The sequence below is a fragment of the Phaenicophaeus curvirostris genome, chromosome 22, assembly GCF_032191515.1.
Source record: "Phaenicophaeus curvirostris isolate KB17595 chromosome 22, BPBGC_Pcur_1.0, whole genome shotgun sequence".
Taxonomy (NCBI): Eukaryota; Metazoa; Chordata; class Aves; order Cuculiformes; family Cuculidae; genus Phaenicophaeus; species Phaenicophaeus curvirostris.
In genome coordinates, this window is record NC_091413.1 from 460,129 (window position 1) to 483,391 (window position 23,263).

Consider the following 23,263-nt stretch of genomic DNA (forward strand, 5'->3'; position numbering starts at 1 on the left):
CGGCTTTACGCATGCGCAGACGGCAAGGCCCTAGCGCCGGCTGAGGCGCATGCGCACAGCGCCCCTCCCCGAAGCGCATGCGCAGAGAGCGATAGGCCTTTCCTATATGCGCGCATGCGCAGAAGGCGATAGGCCTTTCCTAGCGGCGCGCATGCGCAGAGGCGACAGGTCTTCTCCAGGCGCGCATGCGCAGAGGCGACAGGCCTTCTCTAGGCGCGCATGCGCAGAGGCGTCAGGCCTTCTCTAGGCGCGCGTGCGCAGAGGCGACAGGCCTTCTTTAGGCGCGCATGCGCAGAGGCGACAGGCCTTCTCTATGCGCGCATGCGCAGAGGCGAGAGGCCTTGTCTAAGCGTGCATGCGCATAGAGCGAAAGGCCTTGCCTGTAGGCGCGCATGCGCAGAGGGCGACGGGCCTTGCCTGTAGGCGCGCATGCGTAGAGGGCGATAGGCCTTGCCTGTAGGCGCGCATGCGCATAGAGCGACATGCCTTGCCTCTAGGCGCGCATGCGCGGAGCGGGGCGCGGGCCGGTCCGCCGCGCCGGCAGGGGGCGCGCGGCGCGGGGTGAGAGGTCGGGAAGATGGCGGCGGCCGCGGGCGAGGAGCTGCCGGACAACCAGGACTATTACGGGCTGCTCAACGTGCGGCGCGAGGTGCGGGGGCCGCCGGGGTGACGGGGCTCCGGGACGGCTGGGCGGGGGTTGCTCGCAGGGGCTGCGGGGGCGGGACGGGGCAGGCTGGGCGGGTGGCTTCACTGCGAGGGGGGGAGGCCCTGGAACAGGCTGCCCGGAGCGGCGGGGGCTGCCCCATCCCTGGAGGGGTTCAAGGCCAGGTTGGATGGGGCTTGGAGCCCCCGATCCAGCGGGAGGTGTCCCTGCCCAGGGCAGGGGTGGGACCGTGTGGGCTTTGAGGTCCCTTCCAACACAAACCGTTCCATGACACTGTGATTATGTTAAGGGAATGAATTAGCTTAATCGATAATAAGGATATTAAGAGTCAGATCTTAGCCGGCTTGCAGGCAGAAAGGACGTGATTGTAACGGGAGTTTAGCTTGTTTGCTGGTTGTAACAAGGAACAAATTAAGTATTGAATGGACAGGAGCGGGAACAGGACAGACCTGAGCTCACCAAGAGGACACGATGGGGAAGGAGGTGAGATAAAGCCCATCAGAGGCTTCTGAAGACACAAAGAAACTGTGATGTGCACACGAGCCTGGGTGAAAAACTATGATAATGAATTCCCAGAAAAACAATGAACACGTAGCAGGATCACAGAATGGTTTGTGTCAGAAGGGACCTCAAAGCCCATCCAGTTCCAACCCCTGCCCTGAGGGGTGGAACCTCATCGCTCTCTGCATCCACCTGAAAGGAGGTTGTAGTGGGGTGGGTGCTGGTCTCTGCTCCCAAGTGACAGACGATAGGACGAGAGGGAATGGCCTCAAGTTGTACCAGGGAAGGTTCAGATTGGATATTATGAAAAATTTCCTCGCATGACTTTCCTTTTCCTTGCTGTGCTGCATTGAATTGGGGCAGTTGCCCAATGAAAATAATGTACAAACGCAGTTTGCTTGGGTGGGGGTTTAGTTTACTTGACTCTTTATACCTAGATGTATGCTGATGAGCTGTTGCTCCACAAATAGTGTGGAAAACACAGGTGTGCATAAATGAACATTTCCTTAACTGATGTCACAAAACACAAGTCCATTCTTGATTTTGTGTAAGTAATAGTAATGTCACGTAATATCAGATGAACTTCTCTGTTAGGGCTGATCTTGAGAATGATCCATCTTAAACGGCATTGGCTGTACTTTACTCTGGTTTTGCTGCTCCCCACAGGCCTCTCAGGAGGAGTTGAAAGCCGCCTACCGCCGGCTGTGTATGCTGTACCATCCGGACAAGCACAGAGACCCCGAGCTCAAAACACAAGCTGAGCGGCTCTTCAACCTCGTTCACCAAGCTTATGAAGGTCAGAGGAAGCCTCAGGTTGCAGAAACTGTTTCAGGGGTTTTCTAGGAAGGGGGTTCTGGTTCTGTGCTTTTTGAAGAAGGTAGTTATTATTATGAAGTGATAATTTGCTGACAGTGATGCTGTTTCCTGCTTCTGTCCTGTGCAGAGGAGCAGTGCAGTGTGAACTCTGCAATGAACGAGGTGTGAAAACGTGAATGGGAGTTAATGTGAAAAATGAGTGCAGCTGTAGAACAGAATTTCCAGGATCTGTGCTTGAGTTCCAAATGACACGAGTATGTTGGTCTCAAATTTGAGAAGACCGAAAACTCTCTGGTAGCTTTAACTTCTCTCTCCTGGTTTTAATTTGCAGTGCTCAGTGACCCGCAGACCAGAGCCATCTATGACATATATGGGAGGAGAGGACTGGAAATGGAAGGATGGGAGGTGAGAGAAATTTAGCACCTTATGGCCAGTGGGATTGGCCAAATCCACCTTTATCTGATATTCCTGCACTGACACCTGGATGGTAATAAATGCCTGTTTGTTTGAAGGCATCCGGTTTAGTTATCTCTGTCTCTCTCTGGTGAAACACCATGAGGGATTTTCAAATAATACTTAGGTTTTTCACTTGACCAGAGAACAATAAATCTGATGTTCAGATTTCGCTAGTAGGATATTACTGTGACGGGCAATATCTTTGAGACAAATGCATTGTTATTGTCCATCTGCTCTCATATTTTTCATCTGAAACTTTTCTGTCAGCATCAGCTGCCCTCTGAGTTTAGAATTACTTTATTTCTGTGCTCTTGGGGCTTTGAAAGAGGACTTGTGTATTCCTGGCTTTCCTGTTGCTAAGTCCCGTGATAGCCACTGCCAGTCTGAGCTGACTGCACCGCACTGTCTGCCGCAGAATCGTTTTGTACTGCATCAGGTCAGTGCCGGGTTCAAGCCTGGGGTCAGCAGCAGGAAGCGTGGAGCAGTGGCAGCGTGTAACAGACAGTTTGGGGCTGCTTGTGGCAGACCTGATCTTGCTTTGAAAAGCCAAATCTCACACCTTCTATCCATACCTAGAACCATGCCTGTTTAAAACCCTGAGATGTGTGAGGTAAACAGATGTGAATCGGCGTAGCCTGAAATCACAAAAACTCTTGCTTGATCAGTTTACCTCAGGCCAGAAACTTGCAGTCATTTTTGGTTTTGTGCGTACACCTAGCAGAGAAACTAGTGGAGAGCTGTTGGGAATGGCTGTACTGCAATGTCTTGTACTTGTGGTTTGGAAGCTGTTTGCCCTGGTTTTGTCAAGGGACTAGAAATCACAAGGCTATTTTCCCTTCTTTCAAAGTACGGGTTTTCTCTCATCCCTATCACCTGATCTGGCCCAGGTGTTTGCTTCCAAACTCTGAATACCGAAGTCCATGCAGAGTGGCTTAGAGCAACAGGGCAATGCATTAGAGCACGCCAGGCCAGTGGTACCCCACATGTCCTCTTTCTGGTAATCTTTTGCGTTTTTAACTTCTTTCTGAGCAGGTTGTGGAAAGAAAGAGAACTCCAGCTGAGATCAGGGAAGAATTTGAGCGTTTGCAGAGAGAGAGGGAAGAGAGAAGACTGCAGCAGCGAACTAATCCAAAGGTAAGAAAAGGCTTCATCCTAGTCTCCAGGGTGAATCCATAAATCACTATGAATACTCAAGGTGTGATGAGCTGACACGAGGGGCTATAGAAGCCCCTTAGGTGTCTACACGTAGGGAGTTACTTTTCCTTATTTAAGATGCAGTTTCTCTGGACAATGCAGGGAAAACAGCAAGTTCTTTCAACAGAATCCTCTGTTGGAAGTTTTCTTCTTTTTGGTTGGAAGATGTAGGAGCAAAATATCTCTTTCAGCAATTTTGAGAAAACAGACTTAACACTGAAATGTTTGATTTCTTTCCAGTACTCCAAATAAAGTTAAACTCCCTGCAGTTTGCTGACCGTTTCCTTTGCACACAGCTGTAGTATCACAACAATGCAGGGAGATGTTCAAATGCAGCTTTGAAACCAGGAAGGGGTTTCTGGATGCCACAAACCAGGCAAGTTGGGCTCTGCTGGAGCTGGAGTGGCTGGTGTCAGAGGGCGTTCTTGGAGAGGGCACAGTTATCTCCACCTCATGCTTCCCTGTGGCTTCTGGAATTTGGCATTCTCTCTGCATGCCTGGCCAGTGCTGTGAGCAGTAAAAGCTGAGCTGCATTGTAAGTCCCAGCCCATGTCCCGTGACAAAATTAGCCATCTGGGTGTTTACAGCAATTGCTGATTGACAGTCTATGGAAATGTCTCTCCAGGCAGTGTTCCTGTGGAATTCGGTAGTGCAGCTGCGATCATTTCATACATGAACACGAGTTATTTTAAAATTCCCAACATTTTGTTATTTCTGTGTAGCGGTTCCAGCAAAATAAAGCATTTAACCAGAAATGTTGAGCAATAACCAGATGTAGGCAATTTGGCAGGTTTCAAATCGAGTCAATTTGCTTTTAGAGCTTTGTTTTTGCTTTCAAAGATGTGCAAGAGGGTTGAAAAGTTCACTACTTGATTTGAGGAGAACTGCTTCCTGTTAGGAAATATTAAATCCTGTTGACATCTAAGAAATGCGGGTCCTTCAAAGGCTTAGTCTGGCACAGGTTCCAATGTCACCTTCCAGAAGGTAAATCCCCAAGAAAACAGGTGAGGAGGGAGCATATTCTCCTTGGCACACCTCTTAATTCAATCAGCAAAGTCTGTTTCATACTCACAGGATGGCACATAAAGGTGGTTTTACAAGCTGATAGCAGGTAACATCTCCGACGGTTCCATCGTGCTGATCCCCAGTTCCCTGCCATACTGACTTTGTGTGCTACACAGTGTGTTGTGTACGTGCATAGCCGACTCGGGAGCAGAGCTTTACAGCCTTTTCCCTGCTGCTCTTTCTCTGGGGAGAGCATTTTCATTTCCAAGAGTCTGAGCAGGTGGCCTATGGAAAGCTGTGAGCAGCAGGGGGCCCTCTCCATTATCTGGTGGCATAGGGGGTGCTGTCCTTCTCTGGGAATATTTTTAACGTTGCCATCTGCTGCTTTTCCTGTGCTTGCGCCAGAGCCAGTTTCCTTGCCAGGATCCATAGACCTCCGAGGGCGACTTCACCTGCGTGGTGGGAGGTAAATCAACTGCACGGAGCCCACCACTCGCTTCAGCAACAGGCAGCTAGATCCAAAATCTGCTGGGGAGCCAGGGTGGAACCCGGGATGTGCCTTTCCTAGGAACAGAGCTTGTGGATTTTCGTGGATACGTTTAGGTGTTTTCCTTTTTTCCATTGGGAGGGATATTTGTTATAAAATTTATAGATGTGATAAATATATCACATATAATAATGAGATTTTGTATTGTTGAAAGAAAGGAGATGCAATGAATTTCAGGAGCGTGTGAGGACCTTGGTGCTTCTTTACTAAGAGCACAAGCACCGCAACGTGAACACGGAGTACAGTAAGATGGTTTTAGTGGGATTTTAGTGCAAATCCTTGAGAAAGCTTTGCTGCTGCTTTTATTCTGATCTGAGTTGAAAACACAATTTTCTCTTTGCCACTCAAATTCAATGTGCACAGCATGATGTCTCTTGTTTAGATATGTTTGGGAATTTAAAATTGCATTCTGGCCAAGGTTTGGCACTGAATGTGGCGCTTCGCAAGGAAAACCCTTCTTTCCATCTTGCCTCTGTTGCAAAAGGTCTTGGTTTTCACACTTCCTTGAATTGAAGAGTGCCAGGGAAAAACGAAGAGACTTATCTCTATTGTTAAAATAAATGCTCTCCTGTATTTAGGAGTGTTTGATTGGCCACTCTGGAGTGCATTTGCTGGAATTTCATGGAAATGGCCCTTGCTGTTTCTCTTTGGCTGTTCCACTCTGTGTCTTCACAGAGGGCTGCAGCAGGTGGTTTGCAGTTTCGCCTTGCTTCGCTCTTACATCGGCCTCAGTTCAGCAGCACAGTGTAGCAGAGGGCTGAAACTGAAGAAGCTGTATCGTCTGGAGAGCAGAGCCCTTGAAGGTGACTTTGCTGGTGGTTCCTGAACAGTCGTGGCCTTCTGCATAAAGGGCAGGAGCTCATCCTTTGTGCTGCCACGAACAGAACCGTCGGCACAATTGCTTTGAGATTTGCCAGCCTGCCAAAAGTTATTTTGGAAACAGCTGGGGCACAGCCCCTGTTCTAGAGTTCTCCTGGAATTAATCACACCTTCCTGTATTAAAATATTTATCCAATTTTTGCTGTGTAAGAAATCGGAAAATAAGGATTGAGAAGAGGTCAGGGGTCCCTGCAGTGAGTAAATAAATAGAAGCCAAGCCAGACTCTGTGAATGGTTTCTGTACCTACCCAGCTATTCAGTTTCTTTATACGAACTGCTCAGAGTTCATTCTGTGCTGGTGCTCGGAAGGATTTCGTTCTTGCAACTGGTACATTTTCTGTGAGCTGGAATGCTGTGTAATAGGTCTATAGGGAGGTTTCCAAAGCCTCTTGAAGTTACGTGGCCTGGACAAGGATCTAATTGTGCCCTTTTCAAATAAACCCTCTCTTGCAGTTAGTCTGTGTGAGCAGCAGGTAGCAGACTTTAGCTGGGGCCTGTTTCTTTATAGGAATAAGCTTTTCTGTGGTCTTGAGAGAGACTTTCAGCAAGGGGTAAATATTTTCTATGTTTGTCAAGCTTTTCTCCTGATTGAGTTATGAACTAGGAAAAAGGAAACAAAATTTTATCCAGTTTATTTTGTGATTTATATTAGAACATTGTAATAATTAATTTTTGTTTGTCTTGATTTTGTAAGAAATGCTTTTTAAACAGGAAAAGGTAATTGCAGAACAAGAAAAAAACTGCAAAAAATGTGGTCCTTTACCAGGATGCTTCAGCCATTTGGCAGTGTACGTTGGATGTTTGTTAATGCTAACTGCTTCTTTCACTTGTCATTCCTTAGGGAACAATTAGTGTTGGAATAGATGCCACTGACCTCTTCGATCGTTACGACGAAGAATACGAAGATGTGCCCGGGAGCAGCTTTCCTCAGATTGAGATCAACAAAATGCACATCTCCCAGTCCATCGAGGTAAGGAGGGCAGCCACCGGCGCCGAGCAGGGCTGGAGCTCGTGAGGCAGCGCCGTGCAGAGCGGCAGAGAATGAAACGCTGCTCAGGAGGCTCTTGTCCGGATTTATGGAGGGATGCAATTGCCAGCATGGGTGGGTGCGGGAGGAAGCTCAGTTCCAGCAGGACTGTGTGGTGACTGTGCAGCGAGCTTTGGTGTGACTGGGCTGCAGCACATTGCTGTGTGAAAACAGACAGCTCACGGTTCTGAAAGTGCAGGTAAGGAAGAGAAGGGGGAGTCTTTCTTCTGTTCCAGGGAGTTGAAGTTTAGTCTGCTAGTGAGATTAGAAGGGTTTGCAGCTCAGGGTCAGGACTTCGGCGTGGTGTGACAAATATCTGATGCCGTAAGAATTATCTCAATGTTTGCCATTCTTGGTCTTTGGCCACAATATTTACAAAAGTTATTGCCATGTCTGCCTCAAACATCTGGGCTTAGTATGTGGCAAGGGGTCAGCCAGGGGCCTGTGTGTCTCTCTGCACTTACAGCCTCTGCAGTCATGGTTCTGCCTTTGCAGAACATGCATTAATGTATGAACCGGGATCAAAGTGGTATTTGTTTGTCAGGCACCACTGACTGCCACGGACACAGCAATACTGTCTGGTAACCTTTCCACCCAGAACGGGAATGGAGGTGGATCGATCAATCTTGCTCTGAGACGAGTAACATCTGCCAAGGGATGGGGAGAGGTAAGCGTGCTAGCTGTTATGTGGTTTTATATCCACTCTGTTTTGGGGTGCTTGAATCAATTCTGAGTGGTTGTTTTCTTCAGAGAACTGCTGCTTTATGCACCTTCCTTTTTGCACGCTGGTGCCTGCTAACCTGTTTCCTCAGCTTGTGAGAAATAGGAGGTTTCTTCTCATTTGAGAATTCAGTGGCTGGAGGCATTTGATTTGCATCAGGATTTTGTAATATTGGTAATACAGGAGCTTGTGGATGTTGTCTTAAGTCAGTTGACTAAAACAGGTTTTAAACTCCCCTGTAATAAACCTAGTTGGGAGATGCAGGGACTGTTTTTGTGGGTTTTGTCATGGAAAGGACCAGGTTTAAGAGTTTTCTGTTAACGAGACAGCACCAAGTAAGCATTGAGTAGCAGCCTTGGAAGTCACTCGGTGGATGAAGCAGCAGGCATGTTTTGCAGATGCTGAGAGACGGTCCAGCAGCAGAACTGCAGACAATACTGTGAGGCTGTCCTGAGGATCTTGTCCTCAGAAGGCAGCAGCCAAGCCCTCTTTGCCATTGTGAGGCTGTGGTGAAGCTCTTCTCCATTTTCACTGGAGCAGCTAGCGCAGGTGCTGGTGGCAGAAGCCTGTAGCGCTGTGAAACTGGCTTTGTTTTACTTGTGAGACTGCTGCTCGCACCTCATTCTGAATTCAAAACAGAAAAGAGAAGATACTGAAACGTGGTAAATGTTACTCAGATGTGTAAAATATCTGTGCTGTAAATTATGCTTGTGAAGTACTTTGTCACTGTTGTGAAAGGTGTTTCCTTCTAACAGTTTGGCATTGTGCATTTAAACAGATGGAGTTTGGAGCAGGAGACCTTCAGGGACCTCTCTTCGGCCTGAAGATATTCCGTAACCTTACCCCAAGATGGTAAATATTAGAAAAATGGACTAATCATTAATATTCCACACTAAGGAACTATATGACTTCAGTCATTTTCCGTGTTAATTTTGGATTTTTCTGTCCTACACAATAAGGTATTTCTTACTAGGCTCAAGGTCGTGCTTTTGTAGTGACCATAATGCTTATATGTTTTGTGTGTTGGTGTCCTTCGTTTTCATGCTTCCAGTTTAAGGAAGGTGTGTGTTCCACATTCTTTGACTTGTATTTGATCTCACCATGAATTAATCTCACCATGAATTAGTGATACTAAAGGTGTGATCTCACAATCGGAGGAAAAGAAGTTTGCTGTGTGAGCAGAGCAAGAAATTGTGGAGCTGTTCCGGGGCTTCTGTCTGTGAGACTTCTGACAATATGTCATGTATTAGGGAAATAATGCCAGATTTGCCACTAGAGTGGTGTGTGTTTACAACTGAATAAAGGTCTGGGGTTGCAAGAGAGATTTCAAAGTACGGACTGTGATTGAAAGTGTATGTTAGAGCACTGCAGGTGCCAGTGTAGACTTCCGTCTCTTTGTATGTTCTAATTTAGTAAGGATGTCAGTCCTCAGAGCTTATACAGGGATCTTGTTCCCTGTAGAGTCATTTAATCCTGCTTTTTGGAGCTGATGCTTGAGGATTATTAAACAGCAGGGCTGCTATCTTCAGCAGCCAGGTGTGCTGCCTCTGCAGAAGACCCGGACTTGATCTGCTGAGGGCAAGAACGGCAAAGGCTGAAAGGAAGCCTGCTGTGTTGGCTGCAGCAGTGTGGCAAAGACCAATAAAAGAGGGCATGGCCCTGCTCTTGTGGGCGGTGCTGCCATCAATGCAGTCTAGCTTTGAGTTTTTCCCAAAACCCTCAGGCATTGTGCTCTTTGCAGGATAGACTCTGCATATTCAGCAAGGCTCCTGGGTAAGAAGGGAACAGAGGTCATCTGAGAGCTGTGTATTATCACTGATGGGGGTTTTCCTTATTTCTCCTAGTTTCATCACTACAAACCTTGCCCTGCAGTTTTCATCCCGTGGGATCCGCCCAGGCCTCACTACGGTCCTAGCCCGCAACCTTGACAAGAACACGATGGGGTATTTACAGTGGCGGTGGGGCATCCAGTCAGCCATGAACACGAGCATTGTCCGGGATACAAAAAGCAGCCATTTCACTGTGGCGTTACAGGTGAGGGCCCTGTTGCTGTACGCAGGGGACACTGGTATCACCCCATGGGAGGGAAGTGCCTCAGTGCCTCCATCCCAGCAGTATTTTGGGTTGGGACTAGCAGATAATGGAGTAGTTAGTGCTGTCTCATGCGAACACATAACGTCGTTCACCAGCTGCATTTGGCACAGCACTTTGCACCCAACATTGTTGTATCTAATGTGGATTAGCTCAGGTTACGGTCAGGATGCGCAACCCAGACGGTTGGCCTTTACGATCTTAGAGGCCTTTTCCAACCTTAATGATTCTATTATTGCATGACTGCAGAGATTGCAGGCCGTGACAAGTAAGTGGCAAGCACTGCGATGTTTTCTGTTTTCACTTAAAGGGTAAGAATGGAAATTTGGGGGAGCATTCAGTGGTGGCCAAGGGTACACTTCGATACGTTTGTGCCTCTTGTATTTCAGCTGGGAATCCCCCATTCTTTCATGATGGTCAGTTATCAGCACAAGTTTCAGGATGACGATCAAACACGAGTGAAGGGTTCTCTCAAGTAAGTCTGCAAAAGGAACCTCATACTGCACACAGCCTGAAGGCTCTGTCCTCTCCTGTTGTTGAGGTCCTTCAGGTTCCATGCAAATCAAATGCTGCTTTGGTCTTTGGGAATGCGCTTTTCATTAATTAAATCTGGTAAATGCTGAAGTGGATGTCTTGGAGGCTTAGCTCTGTGTGCCTCCTCAGGTAAGTGGAACTCAAAATACTTGTGTGCAGTATCTCTGCGTCATCGCCAATAAGAAAGCCAGAAGTTTTTGTAGTCTGTTCATTAATTTGCAAGCCAAAAAGGCTTAGCTGACCTTGTAGATATACCAAGAATCTCCTAGTAGCCAGCCTCTGTTCCACACAGATGCATTTCCATGTTTTACTTGTTGGGGAATTACAGGCTTCAGTAAAGAGGAATTCAGGAGCCTTCCCTGCCTTACCCTTTTTTGGTTCTGTCGTTCTAGGGCAGGCTTCTTTGGGACCATAGTGGAGTACGGAGCAGAGAGGAAGATTTCCAGGCACAGCGTTTTAGGAGCTACTGTCAGTGTTGGTGTTCCCCAAGGAGTATCTTTGAAAATCAAGTCAGTTCAAGATTACAACTCTAGTTTGCAGAGCTTGACTGTAACCTGCATTATTCTGTTTCCAGTGTTCAGGTGGGAAGGTCCCGATCTTAGGGCAGTGCAGATATATTGATCTGTCACTGTGAAAGGTTGCAGCTCCCTCACCTCTAATCTCAGTGATGTCCATTGGAAGCCAAGTGTGCCTTCTGCCAGTGTTACTCTGGGCCTGGGCCACCTCTGTCAGCATGTGTGTGTCTTTATGTGTGTGTGTGTCAGAATATTCTGAAAATAGAACCAAAAGTAAAGTTTGGAGTGTTACGGTGAGTGGATGGGAGATTTCCAAAATTATTATTAGTAAAAATGGATTAATAGTTGCATTCCATTTTTATAACACTGTACAAACATACATACTTGAGTTAGTGACTGATGGTTAACTAGACTAGGTAATCGCACTACTAGTAAGGTGCCGTGACAGAGAGAGGCCAGCTATCACCGCAAGAGTTGTCTGATACATAAGGGTCAGGCCCTGGGTGGTGTCAGCTCTCTGTCTTACCATTGTCTTGTTTTGTTTTGTCAGATTTCACCATTTTGAGCTCATCATTCATCTCTCCTTTAGTTCAGCAGTTGTTCAGCAGCGCACACTGCTGAAAAGCATGCTTCAGCAAGCACACTGAACTCTGAGTTTCTTCTTACCTGTCCGTGTTCTTTTTTTGTTCCAGGTTGAACAGGGCTAGCCAGACCTACTTCTTCCCTGTCCACCTAACAGATCAGCTGCTTCCCAGCGCTGTATTCTATGCCACTGTGGGACCTCTAGTTGTCTACTTCGCCATGCATAGGCTAATCATCAAACCCTACCTCAGGGCACAAAAGGAGAGGTGAGCTTGTAAAGACTATTTTAAACTCAGAGCTTGTAAGTCCCATTCAGGGGCTTCAGGGAGCCAGGTGCAAAGGTTGGCCTATCCAGCTGAGGCACTGAGGTTCACTATATCATCAATACTACCAAGTTCTGGAAACCTACAAAAATATCTTGAAAGGTGGGGAAGAACCTTAAAACTGAGCTCATTTGTGTGAGGGGGTTGGTCAGCTGTAACAGGTGGGTAAGCAGGCGCTGCCAGCTTGTGGCTGAATCCCATCCTCTGTGTACACCTGCTGTGACGTTGACTTCGGGACATGGTTTAGTAGGCACAGTGGTGTTGGGCTGATGATTGGACTAGGTGATCCTAGAGGTCTTTGCCAATCTTAATAATTCTATGACTTTCTTATGTCAGAGAGCTGGAGAAACAAAGGGAGAGCACAGCCAGCGACATCCTTCAGAAAAAGCAGGAGGCTGAAGCTGCGGTAAGTCTTGCCTATAACTTATCCCCCTTAAAGGAAGCTGTTTTCACTCTGTGCTTTTCCCTTTTGGACATGGTGTATGGTCCTGCTTGATTTTTGCTCTGCCTCTTGTCTTATGACAGGTCCGGTTAATGCAGGAGTCTGTCAGGAGGATAATTGAAGCGGAGGAAGCCAGAATGGGTAAAGAGTACAACACTGTTTACTTGTTCCATAAGTTTGGAAAGAGGAAGAAGGAACAGTACAAGGGCTGAATAGCTAGTGAGGAGAAATGCAAGTTTGTTTCTTCGTTTTCACCCCAGTGAGGCACAGTGTAATTGCTGTTGTATACGTGTTGGGGAAGTTCCATTATGATTCACCTTCTGGTGCCTGAACTTAGCAGTTTAGGTTTCACTAGTCCCTAGCTTACACAGATCACTCCTGAATTGTCATGGAAATCAGAATTCTGATGTTTGCTAGCAGTTTCCAATTGAATGTTTCAAAGCAGACAGACATCTGCATGGACTGTTGTGCCAGGGTGGTATTGAAGTCATGTCATTCTCTGAAGATTGCTAACAAACACCCAAGTGGAAATATTCTTAAGTCTGGAGAAGCATGAGTCCGGGCAGGGGAAATGTAAATAATATTGACAGCAAGAGAAACTGCCGGGGTGGCCTTTTCCTAAGTGTCTGCCCAGCTGTTCTGGAGAGCCTTTCATCACATCCGTGATCTCCTGTGAAATGCAGGTTTGATTGTGGTGAACGCCTGGTATGGGAAGTTTGTCAATGACAACAGCAGGAAGAATGAGAAGGTGAAAGTAATAGATGTGACTGTGCCCCTGCAGTGCTTGGTGAAAGACTCCAAACTCATCCTTACAGAGGCATCCAAGGTACCGTGACGTTTCTGTCCAAGCCCCGGCTCAAGGGCTTGAATGTGTGACTCAGAATTCCAGTTGAAGTGTGTGCTCTCTTGCAGGGGGATTTCTCTGCTGTGCCTGAAGCTGGTAGCTCTAGATAATTTACAGAAGCCGTTTACATATCAAGTGTTACGAACCTCCAAAGGCTTCTGTTTCCCGGGCATTTCAAGTGCCAGTGAAACAGAGTCTCTGTATTTGCAGCGTGATGGTCTGCATTACAGACACTGGGGCTGTATCCAGAAACTTCCCAACTCCCTGATTCCCTCTTTTCTGCATTTAAAACTTGCCACTGCAGAAGTGATTCTTCAGCTTATCTCATCTCATTGGCACAAAACTCCCTTCCTCCTCGTTCTGGCACTAATGAATGTTTTGGTCAGTTGAAGAGCTGTGAATTCCATTGCCTGATGCTCAGTCTGTTCTCTATTTCAAGGCTGGGCTGCCGGGCTTCTACGACCCCTGCGTGGGTGAGGAGAAGAGTCTGAAAGTGCTTTATCAGTTCCGAGGAGTTCTGCACCAAGTCATGTCAGCTGACAACGAGGCCCTTAGGATACCAAAGCAATGTGAGTAGCAAGGACCATCTCGCTCCCTCCTCCAGGAACCGGTCAAGGATTTTTTTGTCTCTGTGTGGCAAAGCACACAGAACTGGGGTTCTGAGGTTCAGAGCTGGGGTTACTGCAGTGGACTCGCATGCTGTGCCTCTGGAGCATGACCTAGAAGGGCTCAGCAGTACTGCTATGGCTGTTGGTACCGTCTCAGTGGTACGTATAACTGGAGATAGAAGCAGAGGCTGCTGGTGTCCCTGCTGGGCAATTCACAGCACTGGATTGCCCTTTGAGGTCTGAATTGAATGTATGAAGGCAAGTGGGGTCCTGAGACAAATTTCTTCCTCATCCCCATTTATCTACCTGCCAAAACATTTTTCCTGCCAGAGCAATTTTGTGAAAGCAGTATCTGCTAGTGATGAGCTTTACTGGTACCCCTGTAGATCTGGGGAGCTGGCTGAAGGGCGCAAACCTTGTGTTTACTCTAGACCAGCTCCCTGGCCCACTTTAGTTGGTGAATCCAAAGCTCTCATAAGTACATTGGAGGTGTATATGAATCGTATGTAATGAGCAGCCAGAAATGCTCCTGTCTGTCCCTGACACGCTGGTTGAGTCCAAGCTAGGATGGTTCTTGTTGGACACCTGGGGCCGTGTCCATTTACTGTTCTCATCCAACAGCTCACAGAATCGATGCGGATGGCTAATGTGGTGAGAGTGTCCATGTCCATTACAGTACCTGGGTCAACAGAAACGGCAAAGCCTTCCCCCGGATGCTGCAAGTTTGAACAGAGACATTTTTATTTTTACTATCCTATAGCAGGTGGTGTCCCACAAGTTATGTTAGGAGACAAAAGGAGAGAACCTGCTTCTCCACGTGGCTCCAAAGCAATACTTCTCTCAATTGTGGCTCAGTAACCAATAAAGCAACGTGACTCTGAATGCGCAGTGCTTTCTGCTGAGGTCGTGTAAGCGGGCACTGAGCTCCACCCGTCACACAGCCAAGTCCCTCCTGCTCAGATTTGTCCGTTTGTGCGGTCTCACATAGTTATTCTTGCACTGAGCAGGAAAGAAGACCTGTTGTTGTCTTCTCCACATACTTCCTGGGGCAGGCAACGTAGCTTTTTCTGCTCCTAAGGGGGAGTTCAGTTCTCTGGCCACTCCTGGAAGGCCTCAGTGTTTAAGGACAGAGATTGTTTTCCATCTTAAATCTGTGTTTGAAATGCACTTGTTAAAAACAAGTATGTTTGGAATGATGTTCTTTGCCTTTTTTAGTAACGTGGACCTATTCAGCATGAATCCATCCAGCTGCTAATTTCAAACACTACTGTTCCAGACCAGGACATGGGGTATAATAGTCTTAGTAATTCTTCTGCCACCTAGAAACACATACTGTCAAGGTTGCCAAGAAAAAACGAAAGCAAGTGGAGGAGAAGGACAGAGATTTATTTTGCTTGAATCTGATGCTGCAACTATCTGTCCTACCTAATTTATTTCTGGGAAAACAAGGAACATAGTTTGTACAATAAACCAAACCGAAGTAAGGAGAGATGCCAAATGGTTAAAGAGCTGAAAACATGAAATTTAGCTGCCCTTTCTAAAAAGCATCAGTTATGACATCGATCTACTGGATGAATCTTGCATAGAAGCTGTGTTGGTGATCACATGTGAGAGACAGAGGGGAAAAAACATATCTTGGCAGCATGTTCTTGCTCTTGCCAACTGCTGCTATAAATCATCTCGCACGTACCTGGCCCCTTTTTCTGTGCAACTGTGGTTCTCTTTGCTCAGGTCCTTGTAACAGGAGAACGAAAATTCCAAAAGCGTAGTTATTTGAGCCAATCTGAAAGAAATACTCCCCCCCCTCTAAAAACCCAGTTCATACAATGAAGGGATGTTCACTTGTTTTTATTAAAAACAAACCGAAACTTTTCAGTTGTGCCCATCTCCTGCTGCAGGATTTATTTCACTTACAACCAGTGTTCTGTTGGTCTGAAATCAAATGTAAAATGTGCAATAAATTATATTCATCTGAAAAGTAGCCCCCATTCCCTTTGCATCTGTAGGACACTTGAAAATCAAGTGCAAAGGCAGGGTTGTGATTGCACCCTCTGTCACATCCTGCTTGTTGATCTCTGCTGGTTGCTTGGGTGTAACTGGTTGAGGGAGCATAAACCTCCACCAGAAATTCCTCTTTTGTGGCTGGGCACTGCATGATGTGTACAAAGGTCAGGAGAGCCAGTCTGTGGTGAAATACTCACAGGAGAAGCAACTGAGAGTTCAGTCTGGCACGAGCAAGTGCTAAACAGGGGCAGCCCCTTCGCTCCTGATTACAAAGAATGGTAGTGTAGGCCTGTGTCTCACAGAGCAGTGATGCCAAGAAGCATGTTTCTGGAAAAAGTTTGCACAGTAAAACAGCTGTCCTTGTTTCTGACAGCTTCCTGAGCTGCAGTTCCTGCTGTCATCAAAGTGTTTTCTTGCATAGTCAATAGCAATGTGATTCTAAAAGCTGTTCAGTACTTCAGGTTGTCCTGTGATATTTCTGTACTTGGAAAAAAAAGGCTTCTGGGGACTGAGCACGTTGTTCCCGCTCCAGCAGCTGAAACCTTACAGGGTAGCACTTTGGTGCAAACTTTAAAGTGCTGTAGAGACATTCGTCTCCAATGGACACAGCAGATGCCTTATTAATGATCTGGGAGAAATGCTGGTCTTTTCAGCCAGATCATTCAAACTGTAAACTCTTGAGATGGGGGCTTGGGACTTTAGAGTCTTCCCTATTCTTCCTGTAGGTGCTTTTGTCTTTGATACCTGAGTCCCAGGGTGGCTCAACCAGTGAAAGGGTATAAAAAGCTATGTAAAAGCCATCTAAACCTCCTCCTCGATGGGTGTGTTCATAGCTCCAAGCCAGCACTTTCCTCTGTGTTCCTGTCAGAGAACTGACTCGGTTCTCCTGCCTTCCCCCTTTGCCTCCAAATTAACTTTCTGCCCAATTACAAAGAAGTTAGTGCAAGGGACAGACAAACCTTAACTTTGTACTTTGTGCATTTGAAGTTGTGAATCTCATTGAGGTAAAATCCCTCACAATTATTACTGGCACAGGCCTTGCCTGGTCATTAGAAGTACACAGCTTATTTTTTCCTGCCAGATCAGCCCATCAAGGATTCAGACTCTCACTTTTTCCCCTCTTTTCAAGTATTGTCGGCGCTCTTCCCCACTGTGAAGCTGCTGCAGCAGGTTCTTTGCTGCCACAGTTGAAGCCTGGGCTCCATTTTTGGTTCCCTGCACTGTTTGTAATTGTCAGGCTGAACTGTGTCCACATGGTGGAGTCTGATGCCTGCCTGTCGCTTTCCTTGAAGCCAGATATTGAGTCGGTCTCTGCTGTTGAATGCTTTACTCCAGCCTGCCTCCTTTTCTTTTCCTTATTTTATATCAGTCCAAAGTTTTAGAGAATGTAAAAATAGCCCCCCTTGAGCAGCCACTGCCCTTCACCGCCAGTTTTGCTCCAGAAGCTGCCATTTTAAAGCTACTCCTCTGGGAGTTCCACTCAATCAGGCAAAATTACAAACAGAATTGAAATAGAAGCTTTAAGCAATCAGAGCTCAGCTTCCAATGTGATCCAGGGCCATTTCCAAGGAGTCAAGCTGTCTTTTTTAAGGCTGCTGCTCTGAACACGGGGCTGAGCAGCAGTGCCTTCAGGCTCATATTAGGTACAGGAGCTGAGGGGTGGTACCGAGGCATCCCTTTGGCTCTTCAGGGTGCTCAGTGCCACCCCGTGGAGCAGCAGGGCTGGGAGGGAAGGAGCTCTCCTTCAGCTGGCTTCCAGGGGAGACTGGGTTGGTCTGGCTGAGCAGGCCAGGGTCTGTTTCTGAGGCTGCAGTGCCCGGTCCTGCAGGAACCTGGCTCTTGGGAAGAGGGACAAGCATAGGGTCGCGTTGGCTAACCAGTTTTCCACAAAGGACCCCTGCCAGGACTGCACATGGCCAACACCACAGGCATCCTCCCTCCAGCCCTCTGCCCCCAGGGCTCCCGCCACCCCAGAGCAGCATCCTCACTGCCTTCAGCCTCTGGGCTCCTGCCGCAGCGGCCAGTGCCTGCTCCCATCGCTCATCCCGGCCCAGTGACCAGGCTCCATTTACCTTGCTCCCAGCAGAGCCTGGACACGGAGGAGCTGCTGCAGAGCTGGGGATACCTGTGCGCGCAGAGGAGAGACATTTGCAGTCTCCATCCTGACTTTGCATGTTGTTTATGGAACAGGGCTTCTAGTGTCAGGTCTTGCTGCCACCTGCACAACTGCTTCACACACTAGTAAATCATGACAGCCGACTCCCGAGTGCAGAATAAAACAAAATCATTATTCGCTTGTTTCACATTTAAGAAAAAAACATGATTCATTAAAACAGTTTTAATGAAAAAATAAAGTTCTGAATTAAACTATAATTATACATGGGTGAAAGTAACAAACTAAAAGAATGGAGATGTTACTTCTTTTTGTCTCTCTGCTGATACTGTAACGTGCTGGCCTTGTCAGACAGATCTAAATAGGTAACAGAACAGGAGTCGGTCACATTGATGAGTATCAAGCCCCTGTGACACAGGCAGCTTGCTTGGCAGTTCACCGTTTCTCCCACAAAAGTTTCGGGAACACGATCTGCAGAGGCCCAGCTGAATTGCAGACACGGTGAAAACACAGAAATACCAATTTTCGGAGCAGGTCCAACCGTTACGCAGCTTGTGACTGGGATCTTCCACAGCCGTCCTGTTGGCAGAGTGAAATGGCAGCATTTGAGAACTTTGGTTATTCTGGCTGCAAAGAACAGTCAAGCAGCCATCGGGGGCAAGTCTTTGGCAGACTCCTTGGTGGTTCCTCATAGCTTCTGGAAGGCAGCGTACCATCATGGTCTTAAGGTTTTGCAGAAGCTGGAGCTGGTTTTCAGAACCCAGAGTCAGTTGTTGCAGCTGGTGGAACGGGATTTCTAGAAAGATGCGGGACTGAAGAACCATTGCACGTCGCACAGCTCCATCACCCCGACCTGCATCCCTGCAGCAGAGGCGCAGGGCGCTGCAGTGCTGGGCTGCACCTGGAGCTCTGGCAGCCCCATGTTGCATGTCCGGAGGAGCGTACCCAACCGTGTGCTTGAGAGGCCCATGGGCAGCACTGGATGCATCTCCTGATGAGGTGAAGGTTCAGCGCACTGTATCTGCAGGACTAGTGTGGCCGTAGCACCAGCCAGTGACTGCCCTCACCTCTCGGTCCCACCAGACTGAGCACTGTTCATCAGGCAGAATGTTGGAGAAATGCTTTGAAACACAAACCAATTTGTGCGATAGATACGGCTCGCCCTGGTCATCAAGGAACAACGCTGCCATCTCGGGTGGCTTTGCGTACGAGCCTCAACTCCCTGTCACGTTTCTGGAGGGATTTCCCTCGGGCTGAGGCCCCAGGAAGTCCCACAGAGGGACCGCAGTGTCGGCAGGGGCCTCAGCACTCTCCTGTCCTCCCCTGCATCAGATGGATCTTCGTTGCACTTCATCTTCCTAGCTGCATAGCCTGCATTTGCTTTTATCTTTATAATTTGCAACCAATAGGTTAAAGATTTCTTTTTTCTTTGATTACAAATCCAGTCTCAAAAAACAAACAGAGAAAACAAAAGTCAACTCAGCTGTAGCACTTGAATGGAAATGATCAAATCCCAAACCAGACCTGCCAGGTTCTAAGTTTACTATGGCCCCTTTTACAGTCAGTGTTTGAATTCTGGGCTGAGGAAAGGGAAAGTCATTGTCCTCTTAAAACAGCACCTTAAGAGTTTAACAAAGGGCCAGGAAACGGAGAAAACGGCATCCCCCCCAAACACACATCCGAGCCAATCATGCAAAACAACATCATGAAAAATCACCGTAAGATGAGACCTTCGAGGAAGGAATCCGATGTCGCTAATCACCAGTGCTGCTTGTCCAGAAAAGGGCCGCTCTCTTCCTTTAAACGCGCCGGTCCCTCGGCGCAGGAAAAAGTTCCATTTTCACTTGAACGATGCCAAATCACAGAACTCCTCTGCTGCCCAGGGCCCACTGAGGAGGAGGCAGATGGTGCAGAGGTCAGTATGCATTGACGCTCCCTCCTATGGAGCCTTAGAATATCCAAGATTGATATATACGGACAAATGGGCAGGTACAATATTACATTAAAAGTAAAACACGTAGCCATTTACTTTTCAGACTCTTCACACAGATTCCCTCCTCCTCTTCCTCCCTCTTTGGAGGAGGAGGAGTCTCCTAGCACAGAGAAGGTTTGCAGTTTCCTGATGGGATGAGAAAACATACGTGGCAAAGGTATTATACATCCCCCAGACATCACCCAATTTGTGGTTGTAACCAGACAAATCCCCACCGAACCCAGAGCGTGTGGTCTGTCCCTTGAGCCGACCGGTATCCAGCAGCAGTCCCGAGCAGTCGGCCTCTGCCAGCCCCGCTGCCCAGGCCTCGGCGATTCCTCGTTGGTGCAGCCGGCCGGGCAGCCCTTCGGCCTGAGCAGCAGCAGTTCGGGGGAGCCCTCCCGGCTCCCGGCCGGCGGCCGCGGCTCACCCGCCCGCCCGCGCAGCGCACCCGCCTCCCGCCCTAGTCCAGAAAGCGCCTGCGTGAGCCCGTCCGGGAGCGGTTGGAACGGCGAATGTCAAACTTGGAGTCCCGGCACTTCTGGCATATGTAGACCTCTGGGACGTTCGACTTGCGGATTTTGGCACAGGAGAGGTGGATCCAGGTGTGGCACTCGTTACACTCGATCATCGGCCGCCCAGCGAAAGGCTTCATGCAGAAGCAGGTGACTAGGTCCCAGGAATCATCATCTGCAAAGAGAAATGGCACGCTACGTCTTTAATGGCCAGCGCCTCTCCCCTGCACTGGGAATTTACCCTCCTTTCACTCTAAATGAGCTACCTGCGTTTCAAAGATGGGCATTTGCTGATTTCTCCATGTCTTAAAAGAAATTATCATGGGAAGAGACACTGAGCAGTACGTGAGAGGCCATAGTCTCAGGGAGGAAAACTGGCTGCTGCTATAAAGCCAGAACTTTTCACTTGGTCTGTTGCAAAAGCAGGCAACCAACAACCCTCAGGCCTCAAAAACCCAACCACTACATAATTTCTCCCAGGCAGCGCACCTTGGCATCGTACTGTGCCGAGAGATGGGTGGCAGCACTGCCACTAGCACCGGGCTCATCCCCTCGAGGCAGCCAGGCCACCCACCTGAATCCACCATGATGTCCTCGTCATCGCCGGTGCCGTCCTCATCCCGAAAGACCACCTGCTTGCCCTGCCGAATAACCGTCCTCTTGCCCACGCTCTGGATCTCCACCGTCTGCTCGGCCGTCACGGCAGGGAAGGAGACGCTGGAAGTCGTGTCGGAGTCCCACACCGAGCAGTGCTCGGTCGCAGACTGAGGGTCGCCCTCCGACGAGGGGCTCATCGGCGTCTCTACGTAAGAGTCCTCCGCCTCTAGCTCCAGCAGCTTCTCTTCATAGTCCTCCTCTGCAGACACCTCTGTTTCCCTCCTCTTCAGCTTTTTCTTCTTCCTGATCTTGTCAATTTGCTTTCGCTCCGGCAGGAAGTTGCCGGGCTTTGCCCGCTGAAACAGGGATCCGTACGGTTTCGCTCGCTTCAGCTGACTGAAGTTCTTTCTGTTCTTGGTGGGCAGGGAGACAGAGGAGGAGACGTCATTGAAGCGGGGATCCCAGCTATCGCTGTCGATCGTGCCTCCAGTGCTGTTGGGGGGGCTGGGGCTGTTCCTCAGCGGCGCTTCCTGGAAAATGTCGACAGAGCGGATAAAGGCATTAATTCTGAGATGATTCGCGTGTGGCACCGAGGCGCTGCGCCCTTCCCCGAGGCGCTGCCTTGCACGGGCGATCTCGCCCAGCTTCGAGCCTCCCACGCGCCGCCCCGGCACCTGCGCCGCCGCCGGACAGAGCTGTGCCCGGAGCCCGGGAAGGCTGCGGGAGCGATCCCGGGCACCGGGGGCTTCTCCCCCTGCCCAGAAGCAGCCCGCGCCCCCTCTGCCCGGTGCCCCCGGTGCGGCGGCCGCTCACCTCCTGCGGGTACGGGATGTAGCCGGCATAGGCCAGGACGAAGGTGCAGAACTTGTTGAAGTCCTCCACGGTGCGGTGCCGCCGGGAGGCGGAGGAGAAATCCTGCGGGGAGGGAGGGGTCAGCGCCGGGAGAGGGGGACCCGCCGCTCCCGCCCTCGGTACCGGGCAGGGCCGCCCCCCCCACCCCGTTCCTCCAGGGACTCGGTACCGGGCAGCGCCGCCCGCCCCCCTCCCCTTCCCTCCACGTTTCGGTACCGGCAGCGCCCCCCTCTCGCCCCCCGTTCCGGTACCGGGAAGCACCACCCCTCCCCGCTCTCAGCCCCGAGCAGCGCCCCCCCCCCGCCTCCCCTCCGCGTTCCGGTACCGGGAAGCGCCGCCCCCCCTTCTTCCCCCCAGCCTCGGCCCCGGGCAGCGCCCCCTCCCCGGGCTCCCGGTACCGGTCCCTTTAGCGGGCCCCGCTCCGTCCCCTCCCCCTCCCTCCCTGCACGCTTCGGTACCGGCAGCGCCGCCTCCCGACCCCCCTCAGGTTTCGGCACCGGGAAGCGCCGCCCTCCCCGCACGTTTCGGTACCGGGCAGCACCCTCCGCCCTCCCCCCACGTTTCGGTACCGGGGAGCACCCCCCGCCCTCCCCCGCCAGCCTCAGTATCGGGAAGCGCCGCCCGCTCGCTCCCCCCACCCCGATGTCGGCTCCGGGCGGCGCCCTCTCTCCCGCCGTCCCCCCCGTCTCGGTACCGGGCAGCGCCGCCCCCGGTCCCGGTACTACACCCCCCCGCCCCGACTTCCCTCCGCGCTTGGCCGCGGGCAGCGCCGCCTGCCGCCCCAACCCCCCCTCTCGGTACTGCCCCCCCCTCCGCCCACCGCGTTTCGGTACCGGGTAGCACCTCCCGCTGCCCGCCGCCCCCCAGCTCTCTCCCCGACCCCCTCCCCGGGTCTCGGTACCGGACGCCCCCTCCCCCACCCCCAACGTTTTGGCCCCGGGAGCCATCGCCTGCCCCCCCCCTCCCCCCGCCGTGTCTCAGCGCCGCCCCCTCCCCTGCCCGCCGGCCTCAGTACCGGGCAGAGCCTCTCGCCCGCCCCTCCCCGGTCTCGGCCCCGGGCAGAGCTGCCCCCCACCCCGGTCCCGGTACCGGACGGTGCGCCCCCCACCCTCTCCCGCCACGTTTCGGTACCGGGCAGCCCCGCCCGCCCCCCACCCCCCGATCTCGGTGCCGGCCCCTGGGGCCGCTCTCCCCGCACAAGATGGCCCCGGCCCCGCGGCGGCGGCGGGGAGCGGGCACCGGCGGCCGGGCCGTGCGGCGGGAGACGCCCCCCGCCCCGCGGGACCCTAACTCACCTCCGGGGCGAACGGGGAGGCGCAGGAGTCGGAGTCCATGTCCCAAGACGAGGCGGGGCCGGCGGGGACCGGGCAGCGCCGACACCCGCGAACGCTCGGTACCGGCGGGAGGCGGCGAGGGGGCGGCCGCGCGCGCGCGGGGGGTGCCGGGAGTTGTGGTCCCGGC

General features: G+C 50.4%; 2 protein-coding genes across 3 annotated transcripts; one reads left to right on the forward strand and one right to left on the reverse strand.

Annotated features, from left to right (window-relative positions):
- The first annotated feature begins 516 nt into the window (after positions 1-516).
- On the forward strand, positions 517-14,631 carry DNAJC11 (DnaJ heat shock protein family (Hsp40) member C11). Its single transcript, XM_069874555.1, has 16 exons — positions 517-649; positions 1,832-1,961; positions 2,313-2,386; positions 3,470-3,571; positions 6,904-7,032; positions 7,634-7,756; positions 8,589-8,662; positions 9,655-9,844; positions 10,291-10,376; positions 10,828-10,944; positions 11,643-11,798; positions 12,192-12,261; positions 12,381-12,438; positions 12,981-13,123; positions 13,581-13,710; positions 14,371-14,631. Exons 1-16 carry the CDS (start codon positions 578-580, stop codon positions 14,394-14,396), a joined length of 1,680 nt encoding a protein of 559 aa, XP_069730656.1. The 5' UTR covers positions 517-577; the 3' UTR covers positions 14,397-14,631.
- Positions 14,632-18,047: 3,416 nt separating this feature from the next.
- On the reverse strand, positions 18,048-23,232 carry PHF13 (PHD finger protein 13). 2 transcript variants are annotated; one of them, XR_011338981.1, is made up of 5 exons: positions 23,098-23,232; positions 21,764-21,865; positions 20,928-21,480; positions 19,896-20,528; positions 18,048-19,755 (listed from the first exon to the last, which is right to left on the reverse strand). XR_011338981.1 is itself a non-coding variant. In XM_069874632.1 (4 exons), exons 1-4 carry the CDS (start codon positions 23,134-23,136, stop codon positions 20,302-20,304), a joined length of 921 nt encoding a protein of 306 aa, XP_069730733.1. In that variant the 5' UTR covers positions 23,137-23,232; the 3' UTR covers positions 18,048-20,301. The 2 variants fall into 2 exon arrangements, 1 of the variants encoding a protein (XP_069730733.1); XM_069874632.1 differs by having other exon boundaries at positions 18,048-20,528.
- Positions 23,233-23,263: the final 31 nt, after the last annotated feature.

Coding starts and splice junctions, on each gene's coding strand:
- DNAJC11 (XM_069874555.1), top strand. CDS start 578: ATGGCGGCGGCCGCGGGCGAGGAGCTGCCGGACAACCAGGACTATTAC. Junction 650..1,831: donor TGCTCAACGTGCGGCGCGAG/GTGCGGGGGCCG, acceptor TGCTCCCCACAG/GCCTCTCAGGAGGAGTTGAA. Junction 10,945..11,642: donor GGAGTATCTTTGAAAATCAA/GTCAGTTCAAGA, acceptor TTTTTGTTCCAG/GTTGAACAGGGCTAGCCAGA.
- PHF13 (XM_069874632.1), bottom strand. CDS start 23,136: ATGGACTCCGACTCCTGCGCCTCCCCGTTCGCCCCGGAG. Junction 21,481..21,763: donor ACATCCCGTACCCGCAGGAG/GTGAGCGGCCGC, acceptor GACATTTTCCAG/GAAGCGCCGCTGAGGAACAG. Junction 20,529..20,927: donor GGACATCATGGTGGATTCAG/GTGGGTGGCCTG, acceptor TTCTCTTTGCAG/ATGATGATTCCTGGGACCTA.